The sequence below is a fragment of the Colletotrichum fructicola genome, assembly GCF_000319635.2.
Source record: "Colletotrichum fructicola Nara gc5 chromosome Unknown KSG_Nara_v1_contig03, whole genome shotgun sequence".
NCBI lineage: Eukaryota > Fungi > Ascomycota > Sordariomycetes > Glomerellales > Glomerellaceae > Colletotrichum > Colletotrichum fructicola.
The window spans coordinates 6,064,621-6,078,658 of NW_027094053.1; the positions used below are offsets into that span (position 1 = coordinate 6,064,621).

The 14,038-nt window shown below is 53.9% G+C and overlaps 5 protein-coding genes across 5 annotated transcripts; 3 read left to right on the plus strand and 2 right to left on the minus strand.

Annotated features, from left to right (window-relative positions):
* Positions 1-884: 884 nt before the first annotated feature.
* Positions 885-3,258, minus strand: CGGC5_v006533 (uncharacterized protein; the record flags this gene model as incomplete). The annotated part of the gene is made up of 4 exons (XM_032031294.2): positions 885-1,048; positions 1,251-2,787; positions 2,844-3,079; positions 3,141-3,258. The coding sequence occupies 4 exons, from the start codon at positions 3,256-3,258 to the stop codon at positions 885-887; spliced, it is 2,055 nt and encodes a 684-aa protein (XP_031889395.2).
* Positions 3,259-4,636: 1,378 nt separating this feature from the next.
* On the plus strand, positions 4,637-5,344 carry Dctn5 (Dynactin subunit 5; the record flags this gene model as incomplete). The annotated part of the gene is made up of 3 exons (XM_032031295.1): positions 4,637-4,675; positions 4,734-4,960; positions 5,026-5,344. 3 exons carry the CDS (start codon positions 4,637-4,639, stop codon positions 5,342-5,344), a joined length of 585 nt encoding a protein of 194 aa, XP_031889248.1.
* Positions 5,345-5,866: 522 nt separating this feature from the next.
* yxjG (Uncharacterized protein) lies at positions 5,867-7,186 on the minus strand (the record flags this gene model as incomplete). The annotated part of the gene is made up of 3 exons (XM_032031296.1): positions 5,867-6,429; positions 6,482-6,796; positions 6,853-7,186. The coding sequence occupies 3 exons, from the start codon at positions 7,184-7,186 to the stop codon at positions 5,867-5,869; spliced, it is 1,212 nt and encodes a 403-aa protein (XP_031889249.1).
* Positions 7,187-8,369: 1,183 nt separating this feature from the next.
* Positions 8,370-11,266, plus strand: CGGC5_v006536 (uncharacterized protein; the record flags this gene model as incomplete). Its single annotated transcript, XM_032031297.2, has 6 exons — positions 8,370-9,634; positions 9,693-9,782; positions 9,859-9,871; positions 10,010-10,051; positions 10,208-10,661; positions 10,743-11,266. The coding sequence occupies 6 exons, from the start codon at positions 8,370-8,372 to the stop codon at positions 11,264-11,266; spliced, it is 2,388 nt and encodes a 795-aa protein (XP_031889250.2).
* Positions 11,267-12,243: 977 nt separating this feature from the next.
* MCPB-1 (Carboxypeptidase 2) lies at positions 12,244-13,894 on the plus strand (the record flags this gene model as incomplete). The annotated part of the gene is made up of 2 exons (XM_032031299.1): positions 12,244-12,475; positions 12,528-13,894. 2 exons carry the CDS (start codon positions 12,244-12,246, stop codon positions 13,892-13,894), a joined length of 1,599 nt encoding a protein of 532 aa, XP_031889256.1.
* Positions 13,895-14,038: the final 144 nt, after the last annotated feature.

Below are 14,038 nucleotides of genomic sequence, written 5' to 3' on the forward strand. Positions count from 1 at the left end.
GTTGCGAAAGTCGTTATGTAGGTTTCCAAGATGATCCGCGAACATACCGCTTCCATGTCCCTTTAGTGGGGAGAATCGTGCGGCAGCGTGATACGCAGTTTTGAAATCGTCGCTGCGTGCGTCGTCACGCAGAGTCTGTAGGACCCTCATTCTTTGTTGTCTCCCTATGTCTCCATAGGCTGGCATTTCTGCTTTGGCGGAAAAGTATAGAATTGAACGCAGCTCAGACTTCGCGCTTTCACTAGAGTTGATGTATTCTTTGATCCAGTTTCGAAAGTACATCAAGGCACACGTGAGTGGGGTCATGTTGCAGCAATCCAGGCTGGTTTTCGAAGCACCGAACTTTAGTAGAGCATCAATGATCTGCTCATTGTGTAACATCACGGCTTTGTGAAGTGGAGTTTGACCGACGAAATCTTGGACGTCTATGTTGTGTCCTTGAGATTGAAGATGAGTCAGGCACCACAGCGAATTTCCAAAAACCGCGAAATGGGAAGGCGAGAGAGCCGGCCTGGTCGTGACGAATTGAGTGGCAAGGTTGTTGGCCATGTGGTGGGTGTCTTCCCTCAACGCATCCAAGGCGAACACTAGGAGACGCCTGTGGTCGAAGAGACAAGCGATACCTGAGACAGTGAGAGTATCTGGTGATAACAAGCGATGTCCATCCTTCGTGATTTCCAACTGTGAAGAAATTTCGACAAGCTTGGAAGCCATCGGTATGATGTACCATGCTCGCTGCCTCCATTCACCCCATCTTCTGTAATTCTCCCCATATTTCTTCATGAAAAGACCGAGATAAAGGTCGAAGAACTCCTTGTCAACGTCTGTACCCGGACAGTTGGAGGTGCCAGATTGCTGGCATCGTCGAAAGTGATGCATCCAGTTCAACGCTGAATAAACCACAAAATGCCCAAGATTGAGTGCTTCAAGACGGCGGCGAGCTGCAACTGCAACATGGTGAGCTTCAGGATGGCGGTGAGCCTGGAAAAAGCGGCGAATTTCATGACGGCGAGCTTCATGACGGCGAGATCTAAGACGTCGAGCTTCTCTTGCGCTTGGTATTAGGGTTTGCACACGATCGACGTATTCTTGTTGTTGGAACTTCCCGAGGGAGAGAAAGGAGATGCATGACTCGGCCATATACTTATGTATGACGTGTTCCGTCATTGAGCCTCGCCAATATCCACGGTCGGTCTCTGTCGGCTCTAAAAGAAATTCCTTGGCTGTCTGATGCATCAAGAAGGCTTTACCTTCGTAGAAAGTAACAAAAGAGCCGCATTCCCATCGTACCCAAGATCCAAACTCCTGCTCGTCTGGAACATTATCGAGATCAAAGTTCCTTGACTCGAGTGTGTTGATTCGACAGTTCACGGCAGTACTGAGCTCCGCGATAGTAAGCGGTCGCTCTGCAGCCAATATTAGAGCCAAAAGAGTGCGCACTCTCTCCTTTGCTCGTGGCGTAACACTTTGCAAGAGCCCTTCGTACGTTTGATCGACAGTATTGGGAGGGTCCTTAAATATTTGTTGCCATTCTGCCGGGGTACTAAACCTGTTCTTGTGGATGTAGTCAAACATGAGATGCATCCACAGATAGGTCCTCTGCTCTGTGCCGTTCTCGATTAGTCCTGTGCGTATAATTTGCAACGTAGCAGGGCTAATGTCCGGCATTGTAGTTTCTAGCTTGTTCAATCGATGGTCCATGACAATGCTGATCTCCTTCTGGATTTGGCGCTTTTCTTCGTCACTGTCGCCGTCTAGATGAATCTTGTTGGAAGAGAAGCCGATGAAATGATTGATAATCTGCGGATATCCTCGGGTTGTAACAATGAACTTGACGCTTGCCTTCCCTTGTCTCTCGATGATGTAGTCTTCTAGACTATGGATGAAGTCATCCCGTTCACCTGGATCAGACTCATCAAGTGCGTCTAAGATGCAGACAATTCGTCCCGCACCTTGCGCTCTCGACAACTTGTCAAATACAGACCATAAATCCGTGTTGGAGATGTTATCAGTAATTATGGGTAGTTCCTCCATGCAGATATCTATCATTTCAGGGTTTGACTTGAGAATACCATGAAGAAGTGCTTTTCGAGCATTCGAGAAGCTTCTCGCTTGTGGGTCGCTGTCTTTGAAAAAGAAATAGCAAATAGTCGCACTATTATCTTCCTCATGAATCAATTCCTCGATGAGGTACTTTGCGAGGACAGACTTGCCACAGCCGGCACTAGCTGAGACGAGTAGTAGGCCACCATCGCTTTCCAGCCAGTCTCTGAACCCAGGGTGTTGGCGAAACCATTGACAGGTTCCATCAAGTCGACGTTGAGTGGTGTTAAGACGAGTTTGATAATCCATTCCCTTCAGTTTGTGGAGATATTCGTTTCTGCGCCGACTCTCTTTGCGATCAGCTTCCCTTGTGTATCTCTCGCTGAAATGGGCGGTGACGGCCAGAAGTTTGGAACCGTGAATTGTTTGTATGTTTCGCAATGAACCCTCCTCGGCTTTTGCGATGTTGTCAAGAAGGCTTTCCCACTGAGCCTGGCCAGAGATGGCTTTCCAGAAACGACTGAATTTTCCGCGATGGATCGAGCAGATGCTCAGCATTATGTACTTCAAAATGCCTTCGTAAAGTGGTTGGATGTTGGTGCGGATTGAATTGCCCAAGTCAGAGCTGTGAGCTCCGTCCTGGAGAAGGTTGCCTGTCAGGTCGAAATAGATGGGTGCTCGAGCATAGATGTGTCTCAAGCCCTTGATCATACTCTGATGTTGTTCTATAGGCGCCGCAATGATCTATTGGATGTCATGTTAAGCGTTGCAATGCCTGTTAAGAGAACTGAGCCACTCACTGGAATCCAGGCACAAACTCCAGCCCAAGCTAGAGCTGCGGGTGGGCATTCTGATAGCATAGATCCCACAAACGAACTGAGTCCTTTTACGACGGCGAATGCGCCCAAGGTGGTATCCAGTGCTTGTTGAGCTTTCGTTGCGTCTTGCAAAGTGCGATCGACTAGGCTGAGAGCATCCTGCATATTCTTCGGGTCTTGGTCCGAGCAGCTCTTTGGTTGTGTCGATAAAGCTTGTTCTGATTAGGTCTTCAAGTCAGTACCATGAGCTGGACAGATAAGGGAAGTTAGGGCGCAAACCTTGCTTCATGTGTTCCTTGAGAAGGCTGTCAAACAGAATGGCTGCTTCTTTCACTTCTTCATCCCTCATGACCGCCTCTAAAGCTCTGTGCCACATCTGCGTGACATGGCCATTCATGGAGGTGGTTGTGCTAGAAACATCTCCCGTCGATGCATCAGACGGTGGGGACACGGCGGTCGAGGCCTCTGTAAGAGGCAACGTAGCTTTGTTTTCGACGGAGTCTTCTGGAGCGGTGTTGGCGCCATCTGATATGCTGTTCTTGATGCTGAGCACTGAAGAGGAGTCTCGGCTCGATAGCTCGGGGACGTTCAGATGAGACTTGCCAGAGGCAGATGATGGTCTTTTGACGAGCTTGCTGAGTCTCTCCCTGAACCTAAGTCCAGTGCGACTGCGGAGCGTCGAAGCGCCAGTCTCGCGTATCTTTGCGACGGGAATTCAGCCACAGGAGAGGGTGAAGAGGGGAACTTCCTGGTTCAAGATCAATCAGGCTATGACCAACAGGCTGGACCCGCCAACATCCAAAAGCGTCGCCTGCAGGCCTGGCGGTTCGCATGGCCAGCTGATTGGACTGAGCCCCTCTGCTCCCATGTTCTTCATGCTCCCTCGTTCAACGAGTCGTGATTCGTTCGCCGAGGCAAGGAATCGATCTTCGTCTTGCCTTGCACCAGTCCAACAGATCGACATGCGCACTCAGGCTACACACCGTGGTGTCCGCAAGGTCCGCCACGAGTGAGATTGCTCCTCGCAAAAGTCAATTGAAGTTAAAATATCTTTCTCAGACAACGAGACTCCTAATTTCAAAGTGTGAAGCCGAACGCAATGGTGTGTGTGGTTCATGATCATGTGGAGCTCAGGTGGTGCTTCGAAGATGAGCGGCGGACATAGCTCAGTTGGGAGAGCGTCAGACTGAAGCGGGTCTCCGAACCTGGGAAACTTCATTCAATCAATCTGAAGGTCGTGTGTTCAATCCACACTGGCCGCATCTTCGCTTTTTGCTGTTCACGACGATTAGACCAGAACCATATCCACCCAGCTAGCCAATGTGTTGTTATGGACTGCAAAGTTGGGGATGCTGCCACAAACAGTAAAAGCCGTGTGAAGAGAGTCCAGTGTTAGTCACTAGAACGACTGTGTGTTTTATTGAATTACAGACAACCCGCTAAACAGAAGTAAACCACTGATATCTATCTAGTAGTAGTGTAGTGATGGGAAAAGAAAAAAAAAAGAAAAAAAAGAAGGTTATCCATTAAAGTCCTTCCTCAACTTTTGGATGTGAACAGCGAATTGGGATTGAAGTTGGCAACAGCAACTCTAGGGCCGAAACAGCCACCGGGAAGTCAATTGACAGCCCGAGTGCGCCGCAATTCTGCCCCACGCCGCCCGGGCCAGCAAACACGTCAGAGCACATGCCCCAACGCGCCTGCTTTACGATTATCGCCAGCGACTCACCTACCTTCCAGGACACCACTCCCCTCGCCCAGAATCAATACTCACGATGTCGCGAAGACCGGCAAAAGGAGACTACATTGAGACCGTAAGTGTCTAGTTCCTACGTTGACGACCGATCGCCGGAAACTGACCGCCCACCGCAGGACACGGGCAACAAAGTCGCCCGCAAGGCGACGCTCGTTGGCACCCAAAACATCATGCTAGGCGGTAAGACCGTCATCCAGCCCGAAGTCATGATCCGCGGCGACCTTGCACGATCGATACAACCCTCCGGCGGAGCTCCTGCGAACAATACTGCGGTCGCGATCGGTCGATACTGCTTTCTCTCGAGAGGGGCCGTTCTCCGCCCGCCGGGGAGAATGTACAAGGGGTGAGCAGCTTCCATTGAGCTGGTCCCAACCGAAAGACGTTTGACTGACTGTCTGCATTCTGCAGTGCCTTCACCTACATGCCCCTCCGAATAGGCGACCACGTCTTCGTCGGCCAACACACAGTCATCCAGGCCGCTTCGATCGGAACCCACGTGCACATCGGTCGCGACTGCGTCATCGGCGAATTCGCAATCGTCAAGGACTACGTTCGAATACTCGAGGGCACCGTTGTGCCGCCCAATATGGTCATACCCAGCTTCAGCGTCGTGGCAGGGCAGCCTGCTCGCGTGGTGGGGGAAGTGCCAGAAGGCGGGCACGAGGAGTTTGAGCTGCGTGAACTCTACAAGACGGTCGGAAACAACCCTCAGCCCTTGCCGATATGATTCTTGCAAGTCCATCTTGGGAGGTATGCACAGGGCAGAGAGGGGGGTGCAGACAACGAGGACCTTGTGGCCATGTGTAGGGGGAGTCTTGACAGAACTTACGAATCTCGGCATCGAAGCTTTTCCTCCTGGCCAAAGGCGTTGTCATCCGGCATCTCGAAGCACAGTGGCGGGACGTTGTCGCCAATGAGGCACATGAAACGGCGTTTGGCGAATTTATTGGGCATAGAGCCCTTGAGATACCCAGTTTCGAGCAGCAGCTCAATATCATCTATTTGTTGTGCGAAATTTGATACGTTAGTGGGTTGCGGCGACTTCGGCGATGGTATCAAGGAAATTAAAAACACGACATTCAACATTTTCAAATTCAATACTGTGTTCCTAAAGCTGCTCGAATAACAGCAACCATACTTCATAGGCCGCTTCTTGTACAAGGCTTTTGCCGCATATGTACACAACAAACACCAAGACCGCTCGACACGCCATTCCTCTACGCCGCCTAATGCTCAAGACACTCATCATTCAAGGCTCGCCAGGCCAAATCGAGTCAGCAAGCTTCCTCACCAAGTCCAACTTCTTCACCATATCCTGGTGTGTAATCGAGTTGCCGAGGTGGTGGCTAGCAAACCCACACTGCGGACTCACGCCAATCCTCTTCAACGCCTGCTCGCGGGTCTGGCCAGCCCCCTGCGCCACAAAGTCAGCCGCCTGGAACACCCGCTCCCGCATCTTGTTGAGGTCTTCGAGCTCGGAGAACTTGGACGTGATGACGCCCAGGATGACGTTCTTGTGGGCGGGCAGCTCCTTCAGGGGCTCGAAGCCGCCGGCGCGGTCGGTGTCGTACTCGAGGAAGTACGTGTCGGCGTTGATCTCCTTGAAGAGCCGGGAAGCGATGCGGTCGTAGCCGCCCTCGGAGAAGTGGCGTGAGTAGGCGAAGTTGCCGCGGCAGAGGTGGATGCCGAGGTGCATGTCGGCAGGTCGAGAGCTGATGCTGTCGTTGTAGAGCTTGATGTAGGATTGCAGCAGGGCGTCAGAGTCTTCGCCTGCTTCTTTGAATCCTTGAAGCATCTTTTCTGAGCAGAAGTCTGGGTGATTGTTAGTCATTGCTATGGGCGAGGTATTCAAGCAAAAACTTACACGCCAGATTGGGGTCGTCAATGGTGACGTTACGGACGCCGTGGTCGTATAAGACCTCCAACTCCGTACGGTACGCCTTGGCAATGTCGGCGAAGTACTCCTCGTCGTTGGCGTAGACATCCTTGGGGTATGCATGCCCCTTCTTGTATCTCAGGTGGTACCACTCAGGAGCGGGCAGGGTGAGCTTCGCGTCCTTGACCTTCTCAGGAGGAATGAGAGTCTTGAGGTACTCCCATTCTCTTAGATAAGTGCTGCCCTTGTGCTTGATCTTGCCGGTGCACAGGATGGACTCTCCTGGCTTGTGGTCGCTCTCAACTGGGTGACATAGTCAATAACAGAGTCTATTCTCACATAAGAACCCGATGTCTTACTGAAAGCCGCAATGTCTGGCACATACATGCGGAAGATATCCCAGCTAGGCGCAGGAACTTCCTCGAAACCTTCTAGGCCAGGGAAGAAGTTGCCCCAAAACTGATGACGTCGATACTCTCCATCATTGATGGCATGAAAGCCAAGGTCAAGCTGCGTCTTGACAATCTCACGGACACCCTCCTCCTCCAGCCGGTTCAGCTCCTCATCCGCAGCAATCTCAACAGCCTTCTTCTCATCCAAAGCAATGCGCTTGTCAGTGAGAGCCTTGGGTCGCAACAGCGAGCCCATGTGCTCCGCGCGGAAAGGTGGTCTCTGGTGGTTCTTGGCAGCCATGATGGACTTTTCGACAGCTGGACTTAGGAATTGCATCCTCCAAAGGTACATCCGAGTAGGTCGGGAGCTTGGGACTTGATTTAAATAGAATCGAACTTGGGGCTACCTTGTTTCCGAGCGGAATGGCACCCTTCGGCAATGCGAAATCTAAACAAGCCCAAGAAAGCTACCTGATATGAATGGGACCATTCGACCGGGGATTTTAGAAGCATGCGGGCAAAACCCGCCATACTTCCCGCCCTTCAGCCGCCACCCCTCGTCTCAACGATGTCATGCCGTTCCATCTTCACCACACATTCCCAAGCTTCGCGCCCACCTTAACCCCCGCTTTCCCCGCCCTTTGTCATAGCTGACGAGGGGGCCAGTGCTCTTGGAGACGGCAAATGGCAAAGTCCGGTAGCGGCCGCTTAATCACGATCCTGTCTTCCTCAATGTGGGCAGTTCTTGCCCAGCGGTCTGTTGGTGTTTCTTGCTGGCAAGGGTGGATGTTCCAAGATGTTTCTTTTCGGAAGGGAGCAGTGCATGCGCCGCAGCGGCACCGCGGTGGAGAAAGATGCGGTTACTGATTGTGGAATAAGCAAGTACTTGCACGAGGGTTGCGTCGGCTGAGGGAAGCCAAGATTGTGTAATTGCTGACTGGATTTCACCGTTCGACTAATTTTGGGACTTTGGTTTTATTGCAGTCAAGAGGTGGTTATCTACGGCAACTTACAAGTTGAAGCTTCATGAGCTATGAGGAAGCAGAGAGGAAGACCGGAAGGGAGCTCCGGAGCTCTTATCCTTATCGGCCTTATCGGGAAGCTACAGTGGGGGTCTGTGGCAATTTAGGGGTTCCTTTGGTTGGACCCGAAACCCCGCGATGACATGCCGCATTTCCATTCCCAGGCTGCTCAATTTCGCCGACACAAAGTCCCGAAAGACGCGCTTCAGCTTCGAGAGAGCTTCAATTATCTCGAGAACATTTGAGTCATCTCGACTGATCTTCTCAGTCTAATCCGAACCGTTCCTTGACCCGCCTCAATCGCTCCGTCTGATCTTGAAACTCGCCTCGGCCGAAACCTTCCCGTGAAACAGAGTTCCGCGATCTGCATTGCAGAACCTCAACCACGCGACTTCACCAACTTGTGCTCAGCTTGCATCTAATCAAATCTCGGCAGAAATCACAGCGAAACAGTAGCCGACCATGGCCGTCACTATCGACGATCTCCCGAATGAGATCTTGGCACAAATCTTCACCTACCTCGATCGCCCTGCGCCCTCAGATTCGAAGCTCCACGACCAGCCAAGCTCGCTGATGCTCCAAAACCCCTTCTTCGATAGGGACCTCAAGAACGTGTCCGTCGTTACCAAGCTATGGAGAGCTGCTGTGCTGCCTCTGCTCTTCCGCCATGTCGTCTGGACGATCGACCGCTTCGAGCTCCCGCTCATAGAAGAAACGCGCGACCCGGCTGCAACAATCGATTTCCTCCGCTTCCTTCGAGACAACAACCTGACGAACTATGTCACCACCGTGACCATGTTCGTCGAGGATGCTTTGGGTGGTGTGGCGACTTCGCATCTCGCCAGTAGCGTCGAGCTCATGGAGAGTGGGCACGCGAATAAGGCGTCGTATAGCGAGGATTACAACTGGTTGTGGAGGACGCTGTTCGAACATGTAGATCCCGTAAGGCTGAGCATAATCGCCTCGCCACGGGTTCTAGCGCAGTTGCTCTCGCGAATGCTCTTCTTGGGGGATGCGTGGAACTTCGACATGCCGCAGCATATCCTGTCTCTCTCGCGGAAGAGCAAGAAGGTGGTCACGAGCAAGTACAAGTCAAAAGCGACTGCGTCCTCATCGAGGGACGCACCATCTCCCGAGAATCCACACCAGAAACGAGTTCCATGCGACCTCTTTACCATCCGTCCTTGGCAAAGTCTGCTTCTCAACGAAGGCTCGTCAACTCGCGTCTACAAGACGTACGAATACTACCTCAAACGCCCACCTTCGATGCTCGGCGCTCTTCTTGGGGCGGAAGAATTTCCCAACGATGAGCCCTTGATCGCGCCTTCCATCCGTGACTTCTCCTACGTCGGCATCTTTCCGCTGTCCAGCCACTTCAACACCCTCGTCCAACACGTCCCTCGCCTCGATCGACTCTTCGTCCAGCTCGTTCCTCGAAACGACATCCTCCAAGACGCCGACGAGATGCGCAACATCGACATCGCCGATCTGTGGATGGAGCGCAACACGTCTTACTCCATGCTCTTCCGTGAGCTCTTCGACCCCGACCCAGATAGTCCCTGGCTCGAGCTGAAGACGTTCGAGAGCGGCGATGCGGCGGACCGGGAAGCGTGGGAGATGGCGGTGCAGTTCGTCCAGTTCAGCGGCGTTCAGGGATGGAAGGTCGAAAGCGAGGGCGTCTTCGTTCGGGAGGGGAACGAGAGCGGGCCGATCCTCGGGATGTCTCAGTCAGTGGTGCCGGAGTCATCATGATATTTATTTCGGTTGCTAATAACGTGCAAAAAGACTGTCGGGTCAGCTTAGACGGTGGGCTTTCAACGGGGTCGCTACACTGCCGGTATCAAGCGCGATGCTTTACATGGGAAACGGCGGGCCGTAGGCATTATGTTTAATGTAGCACGTCGCAGGTTCCTATTCGCAGTCGTGAACACCTTTTTCACTGAGAGGGTAGTGTACCCGACTGTGTAAGTCCTACTATCACACGACAGCGAATGTGATTCTTTCAACGATGACCAGTAGCTCGTGGAAGCGTTATGGAAATTTGTGGGCTGTATAACAGGCTGTCCGCAGCCCAACTTGGCGCTGAGGCTGACTGCGCCAAGGCTTATTCGCGGACGTTCTATCCAAACAAGCCAATGATGATCGTGAACAACACATCTCAGCCCGCGCGACGGAGTGAGACCCTGAGCGACGCTAATTTGGGATGAACGACATCCGTCTGCCTGATGTACAGACCCAGCTCAACTATTGACAAGGGCAAAATCCTTAGTTGCACGAAAGTACCGACGTTCTCTCCACAGCCGCACAGCGTAGCTCAGCTGGGAGCCGCCACGGCGTCTAACGGTGTCACTCTGGTGTCTCACGCAGAACTTCTACCGCAGCCTGACTTTTCCATGGAATTTTCCCCGTTTCTCACCCATCACTCTATGGAGCGACTCCTGAGGCGAGAAGCGACGATGCGTCACGCTCCATTCATCTTTCTCACTGCCGTGGCAGGCACCACCGTGGTCCAGGGGACGTGTTTCGTCCCCAACGGCACAGACAGACACGCCCTGACCAACATCGAAAACAACCGGTACGAGCCCTGCGAGGGCAACGGGCACAGCATGTGCTGCAACGTCGTCAGCGGGGACAAGTGCCAGGCGGACGGGCTGTGTTGGAACGAGGGCGGAAGGTTGACGTGGCGGGAGAGCTGTACGGATCCGACGTGGCAGTCGCCCAAGTGTGTGAAGTTGTGTATATCGGATGATTATCGTGAGTTTTCTCCTACTTTGAGCTGGCGTGGATGTGTAGCTGGGCTGGTTGGTTTTGGCGTGCTAACGATGGGGATGGTAGAAACCGAAGGCGTGGGCGCGACAGGGACGGATATTGTGGTTACAAAGTGCGCTGATGGGAGTTACTGCTGCGGGAACAATAAGAATGCGACGGACTGCTGTACTGCGGGTAGGGGTGTGAAGATTGTGAATGGGGAGGTTGCCACGACGTCTTCGGCTACAGCATCCGCTTCGACGATTATCTCAACGTCTTCCTCCATACCTACGACCTCCTCAGCCGCCAGCAGCAGCTCGGAGCCCTCGAGCAATCAAGCAGGTGTCATTGGCGGTGCGGTCGGTGGAGGAGTCGGGGCAGTGGTCCTTGCCCTTGCGGCTTGGTTCTTTTGGTACAAGAGGAGGAAGAGGAACACGGGAGCATGCGGAGATGTGGCGGACATGACGCAGAGTTATGTCGCTGTGAGCCAGGAAGCGAAGTGTCCGACTGTGGTGGAGGCTCCGAGTTATTATCCTCCTGTCGAGATGCCCGGAGAGGGACATCCTGCTGAGCTGGGGTCGGAGTCTATGAGGCCGCCGAGTCGACGATGATTTGGTCGGCCATGTCTTTGAAATACGTACGTTGGTCAGAGAGCGGGATTGAAACAGCTTTTCCTAATGTTCAGAAGTGATGCAAAATTGTTCTCGGTAAAGCCAGAGGCGTCAAGTGACCACGTCTTTATTGTTAGCATTTCCGTTGTATTGGAGGTGTGACTTCGTGGGTCAGATCTCGCAAAAGTAATCAGTGCAGCTCCCTCCCCGCCAAGTAGTTGGTCCCTATCAACCCATTTCAAAATTGATACTGGAAGAGTTGTTTGAAGGTGCCTTGAGAGCGCCCAGCGGTAGTTTACTCGTCAATACGTGACGGAAGAATATTTTGCTGATTGTTACAAGTTTCGGGCCAGGACAAATTTGCATCAAGCATTTCCAACTTTACATCGCCTTCGCTCGTGAAAATACACAGAGATTTCCAATCTTCTGAAGGCGTCAACTGAAAGCCGGTGCAATTATGTGAAGAACGACAGGGGAAGCGGACGCGGTGGGATTGCATCATATTCCGTCATATCGCCAAGTGCCCACTTGGGCGCGCGTTCCACCGGCAAAAGCCTTGGTGGTGGATAATATTCTCTCTGCCATGGTGAGCCTGCTTCGCTCAATATCGCCCTCTCCCCGATTCAAACCGGCGGGGAGAACATCTTCACCTTCCTTGTCTGGTAAACAGCTGTCTGCCAAGAGGTTACAATGCCATGCGTGCCACGGCGCGATGATTGACGCTATGGCGGGGAAGCCTTGCACCATCATCATTCTCGACAATAGAATGCTCATTTTCTGTCTGGTGAGTTTGTAAGACCCCATACTTTTCGAATACCGAGTTGAGAAAACCGTAACTCCCCGATTTCGGGCCCCGCGAGGATTCAGCGTATATGAATGAGCTTAGCCCAGGGTAGATGATGGTTGAGTGAGATTGCGCCTGTGACCACGACGAGACGAATCCAAGCCACCATCGGGCTTCGTCCTCTATCCACAAGATGCACTTCCTTAGAAGCGTGGCCGTTGGATTGCTCCAAGCAGGCCTGATATCGGCGCAGACGAAGTACGCGGACAACCAAGTCCCGGTTTCCAAGGACAGCGAACTTGTCTCCAAGCTCTTCCCCGATGTAGAAGGCATCGAGCTGCTCTCGCCTGCGTTCTCGAATGATGAGACTGTCCCGGATGGATGGACTAACGGAACGTCTGGTCCTACGTCGCAAGACACGCTGGGTTGGTCATATTGAAACTTAGGAGCGAAGGCATGTGCTAACACATCATTCAGAATCCTTCCTGAAAGGTATCGCAGACCAACATCCATGGGCAACCTACCACGTCCCCTTCACCTCCGAAGATGACTGCTCAATCCCCTACCTCAATCTCTCGTCTGGCTCCTCGACAGCCAAGCTCCGCATATGGCTCCAGGGAGGCGTCCACGGCAACGAACCGGCAGGCGACCAAGCCATCCTCGCCCTGTTAGCCAAGCTCGCCTCCAACGAAACATGGACAACATCCGTCCTCGAAAAAGCCGACATCCTCGTCCTGCCGCGGTACAACCCCGACGGCGTAGCCTACTTCCAGCGCGAGCTCGCGTCAAACCACGACCCGAACCGCGACCACGCCCTCCTCCAGCGCCAGCAGACCCGCGACGTCAAGACTCTTTTGTCGGCGTTCGACCCGCACATCTTCCTCGACGCGCACGAGTACACCGCCAGCCAGCGGCTCGGCGCCCAGGGCCAGTGGCTCAAGGCGCAGGATATCCAGGTCTCGCACGTCAAGAACCCCAACATCCACCCGGCCATCCGCGCGCTCGGGGAAGGCCTCTTTCTGCGTGCGATCCAGGGCAAGGTGCGGAGCTATGGCCTGCGGACGAGCGCGTACTTTACAGCCGGCGGCGGCACCGACCTTCCCGTCCTCACGGAGCCGAGCTCCGTCTCCCGCGCGGGGCATAACTCTGCCGGTCTCCTGCAGGCGGTGTCTTTCCTCACGGAGACACGGGGGATCAGGCTTGCGGACCAGCACTTTCAACGGCGTGTTGCCGCCGGTCTGCTTGCAGTTGAGACCCTTCTCCAGACCGCCGTCGACAACGCAGAAGAAGTCTACGCCACCATCGAAACCGCACGGCGAGAGTTCACCACCAGTACCGATGCCATCATCGTCACCGACCACGCGCGGACGACAAACACAACATGGGCCTTCATCGACGCCCGCAACGGCACCCTCGTCCACGTCCCCGTGCAATTCCGCGACAGCACACCCACAGAGGCAGACCTCGTCCGCACTCGCCCCGAAGCGTACATCTTCCCCCGCGCGTGGGCCGCCGTCGCGGACAAGCTGCGCACCCTGGGCGTCGAGGTGGCGGTGCTGGAGGAGGACTTTGTCGGGGAGGCGGAGGTCCTTACCGCGGAGAGCGTCACCCTCGCGAGCTCCAAGAACGAGGGCGTCGTCGAGAGCACCATCACCACAACGACGAGCCGCAGGACAGTGAGGGTGCCGAAGGGCGGGTTCCGCGTGAGCACGCGGCAGAAGAACGCGGCGTTTGCGTTTGTGCTGCTCGAGCCGGAGAACAACGCGAGCTTGGCGCGCTACAATGTGATCAACCTGGAGGAGGGCGATGAGTATCCCGTGTTTCGGGTGCTCGCGGGGCAATAGGATGAGGCCGCCGGGGTGTCTCCGGATTCGAGCACGGATCGGAGGCCGCCGGTCGTTCGGTGGTGGGGCCGGATCGGCGGCGGTAGGATGGTGGCACAGTCCGGGTATTAGCCAAACTGCGGCACTCCGGATAATAATCAGGCA